This window comes from Zootoca vivipara, chromosome 4 (genome assembly GCF_963506605.1).
Source record: "Zootoca vivipara chromosome 4, rZooViv1.1, whole genome shotgun sequence".
Lineage (NCBI taxonomy): Eukaryota > Metazoa > Chordata > Lepidosauria > Squamata > Lacertidae > Zootoca > Zootoca vivipara.
This window is the reverse complement of record NC_083279.1, coordinates 52,386,629-52,390,846: the sequence shown is the minus strand read 5'-3', so window position 1 is coordinate 52,390,846 and position 4,218 is coordinate 52,386,629. Positions and strand designations below refer to the sequence as shown.

Below are 4,218 nucleotides of genomic sequence, written 5' to 3'. Positions count from 1 at the left end.
AGTTGTAATAATATAACATATTTTGCCTAAAGAGTTCCACAAATGAAGCCAGGGCCCTCTAGCAGGTTAAGAATATAACTGAAAGCACTGGTAAAAAGCATTGAATCCTAAAGAACCGATGGTACTGTGTTTTTAATATAACTTGGAAAATTAGGCTACAATAACCAAAACAAAAAGTTTCTCGCATTTCACATTAAAATGCTGGAGAACCATATTCACCTTGATCCAGAGAACTTCAGGAGCAGCAGAGAGCGATGTTCATATTGCTACCCATGTGGAGACAATGCCTAATGCAGAAGCCAACACATTGAGTAGCAATATATAGTTATGGTGTGTTAAATCCCACACACTTCTGCACATTCAAATAGCAGATCCATGCATGGAAAACTTCTTGCACAACTGAGTTGTGTTTATTGGATCTGGGTGACTCTGGTTGAACGAATTATGCTGTTGTCCAAAGCAAGCTCAGCATGCAACACTGAAATAATCAGACGTAAGAATGTACACTTAGAGGCATCATCCTGATATGTTCAGATTTGTTCAGTCTGCGACTGGGTGGCAATGAATCTCGGTATCTTCCAGGCTTCTCTGCAGAGCCACAAAAGCTGCAAAATATGGCTCCTCCACTGATGAGAAATGCTGAGGTGATCCAGCCTAAATAGAGTGCAGGTCCCAGTTCACGTTTCCGGGCAAACTGGATTGCTGGATTGTGGAAGTCCTCGATGATGTTTTTGGCAGTCCAGGAAACAGGAATCAGCACAATGACCCCAGTCAGAAGGAAAATTGCTCCAGCTGCCAACAAAATCTTGTTCTTCATTTGCTCATTACTGCCAGGACATTGGATGCACTTCATGCCAGCAATGGCAATCAGAAAGGCAATAACAGACAGGGCACATGCTGTGCACATTAGTCCTCTGGATGCTTCCAAGGCAGGTGGAAGGGCCAACAAGGATCGGTGGAATTTGCACTGATGCTTCTTGAAATGATTGACACACACCATCCATAGGCCCTCCCAAATGGTCTCAAAGACTATGATGTTACTTTCTGTGAAGGCAGATACTTTCCACTGAGGCATCAGAGTGACGGTTAACGTTCCAACCGTGCCAATGCCCCCAAGCAGCAGGGCCACAGTTTGCAATGCACAGCAAGCCATGGGGCTTCTCAGAAAGTGATGCTCAAGCAAAAATAATTCAGGAATACTTTTCTAAAGAAGATCTTGCATTTCTCCCCAAAACATAAGAATCTTTCCCATCGTTTCTTCATATTGGCAAATGAATTTAAGATGGACTATGCCTGTAATCCTGAAGAACAAGGAGGAAGAAATCCACTTCTGCCTAACCTGAAGGAGCTTCTATATATTTCATCTGAAGTTCCACAGTGAGTCAAGGCCCAATACCTTTGTGGCCAATCAGATTCTGCGCAAGGGTGAGTCCAGACATATTCTACCTGACTTTGTTGCTTTCTGTGTGTTCAAGTGCTGCTAACATGCTATAATTAAATGATTATGCTCTAATTTTAGATACCAAATTACAGCACTAATAATTATTTTTCAGCAATAATCATTGCATCAGTGTCAAAGCACAATGGCTTAATCACGTTTTCCGGTTAAAAACGTCACATAAACACATTTAAAATTTGTGTACCTCATCACTTGCCTTTCCCCACCATTCAGTCATGACATAGGCTTTTGGTTGGACCAGCACCAGCAACTCCTTGCATGCTGAGTAAAGACAGCTAGGAATAGGAGGAAAATGTGACTATGAAAGGACCAAGGAGGAGAGAGAGAAGAAACTGGGAGGGGTTTTGTAGGGAAGGCACAGAAGATAGAGTTCAAGAAGAATGGGTGAAGAAATGACAGAAGATGGATTTAAAAAATACAGTGGTACCTCTGGATGTGAACGGGATCCGTTCTGGAGCCCCGTTCGCAACCAGAGCAGTACGCAACCTGAAGCGCTGGATCTGTGCATGCTCGCTGCGTGCTTCAGTGCTTCTGCACATGCGCATGATGTCATTTGGCACGTCTGCACATGCACAAATCACCGAGTTCCAGCACTTCCAGGTTCGGCGCATTTGTAACCCATGCTGTACACAACCCGCATCGAACATAACCAGAGGTATGACTGTACTTTGGGAAGCACAGTAACATAGAATTGTAGAGTTGGAAGAGACCCTGAGTTTCTCCAAATTCTCCTTAAAATGGGGAGACTGTGGAATGAGACTATGGAATGAGAATTTAAAGTTCACAGCTTGTGTAGTATTGAAAGAAAACATAATGAAAATGGTTTATCGCTGGTACTTGACGCCTGTAAGATTAGCAAAAATGTACAGGAATCAAAATAAGCTGTGCTGGAAGTGTAAAACATCAGCTGGGGAATTCTACTACATGTGGTGAGAGTGCGGAGAGATTAAGAAATTTTGGGAATTAGTGTATGTGTATAACGAGTTGAAAAAAATCCTGAGATACACTTTTCCAAAAAAGGTAGAAGCCTTCTTGTTGGGGCTGGTTGGTAAAGAAATCCCAAAAGCAGATCAAATATTTTTTCTATACGCCACTGTGGCTGCCAGAATGTTAATTGCCCAGAAATGGAAAACGCAAGAGATTCCTTTGATAGCGGAGTGGCAAACGAAGGTACTGGAATACATGGAAATGGCCAGATTAACCCATAGAATCCGGGACCAGGGAGACGAGAAATTTCAATTAGAATGGAGTAAATTCATAAATTATGCTAAAGACAATTACAAAAGTATGAAATCGATAACGGTTCTGACATAACTTCTACATCGCAGAGAGTGTAACAAAATTAGATAATACGAGAACAGCTTGAACTAATTTACCATTTTGGTGGGAGGAGGGAAGTCAAAAGGTACTGAATCTGTGTCATATATGTGTATAAACGTATTGTTGTTTTGTTGTATAAATGAATAAAAATTTATTGGTCAAAAAAATAAAATAAAATGGGGAGACTGACTCACAATAACCTCATAGCAAATGTCTCCTCTAAAGCTTGTGGAAAGCTCAGCTCTGAAACTTCACACCACAAGAAAAACACTATGGCAAAAGGATTTAGCAATTTCAAAAGATGGACTAGAAATCAGTAGAATGTGATGCCAGCTGTCTCCATCTGTCATCATTTTGCGACTGGCTCTGTCCCTGCACTATCCTTTTGTGATGGGAGTGGAGGGGTGGCTCACTAGTTTTCAGGCAACTGAAGTGGACCTTGGGGGTAGAAAGTTTGGGAATCCCTGCAATGGAGATTGAAAGTGCAGTAGCGTAGACTCATTCTGCACTCACCATGAAGTTTTGTTCTCTCCTTACATCAATATTGTGCCCCATGTTCTTCCCTTCTCCAGGAGAAGTGTAAAGCATATTAAGGTGTATATGTATATATATATTAGGTAGCGGTACAAAGATCCTGTGTAGAGTCCAAAGTCCAGGGAAATGTCACCTTCTTGATGACGTAAACTTGAGTAGCATGAAAGCATTCAGGTTAAGCAGAATTTTGAGTGCCAAAACCCCAAAACTGTCATAAAAATAATGAAACCTGGGGCACAGTATAGCAACATTAATGTGAAAAACAAAACTCTTAATGTGCCCTCTTTTACCCCCTACAAAGCTGTCTCAAATTGTATCAGGGTCACAGTGCCTCTGCAATTTCTTGTTTTCAGCAGCTTGCCTCAGAAAAATTGCCTCATGGGTTACCTCGGAAGATGACACCTACTAGGCAAATGCATTTTTGCCCTTCCTTCTTGGAGGCTTCAAAGGTATAATGTTTTTTTGTTTCTTTAGGAATCAGGGATACATTCGCCCTTGCTTAAATTGCCCAAGTTCCTCATGACTTGTGACAGAGAGGCAATTAAAATTGGTAGTCAGATGAGCCACTAGACGAACTAAAGCTGCTCACATACCAGTCTCTGTAGCTAACATTTGCAGTAGAGCTGAAATATTTGAGGAACAGCATTAGACTGCACCAACTAAAAAGAAGATTGTGTTTATTTTTGTATGTAAGGTGTAACCATGCTGAAAGACACTCTTGTCATCTCAGATGATAGAATAATTACTGGTATTGAAGCCTGAGGGGAGTGAAATAGCAGCAGGACAGGTGAGTATATAGGTATTGTGAATGCCACAAACATAGACTGTATCTGAATATGTTCTCCAGAATTCCAAAGGATATTGTGGGTTTAGTTTGCTATTATTAATTTTTTAGCAAACCTTTA

At 41.2% G+C, this 4,218-nt stretch overlaps 1 protein-coding gene across 1 annotated transcript; it reads right to left on the bottom strand.

Moving 5' to 3' along the window:
* Nucleotides 1-487: 487 nt before the first annotated feature.
* On the bottom strand, nucleotides 488-1,153 carry LOC118085576 (claudin-8-like). The gene has a single exon (XM_035116397.2). The coding sequence runs from the start codon at nucleotides 1,151-1,153 to the stop codon at nucleotides 488-490; it is 666 nt and encodes a 221-aa protein (XP_034972288.2).
* Nucleotides 1,154-4,218: the final 3,065 nt, after the last annotated feature.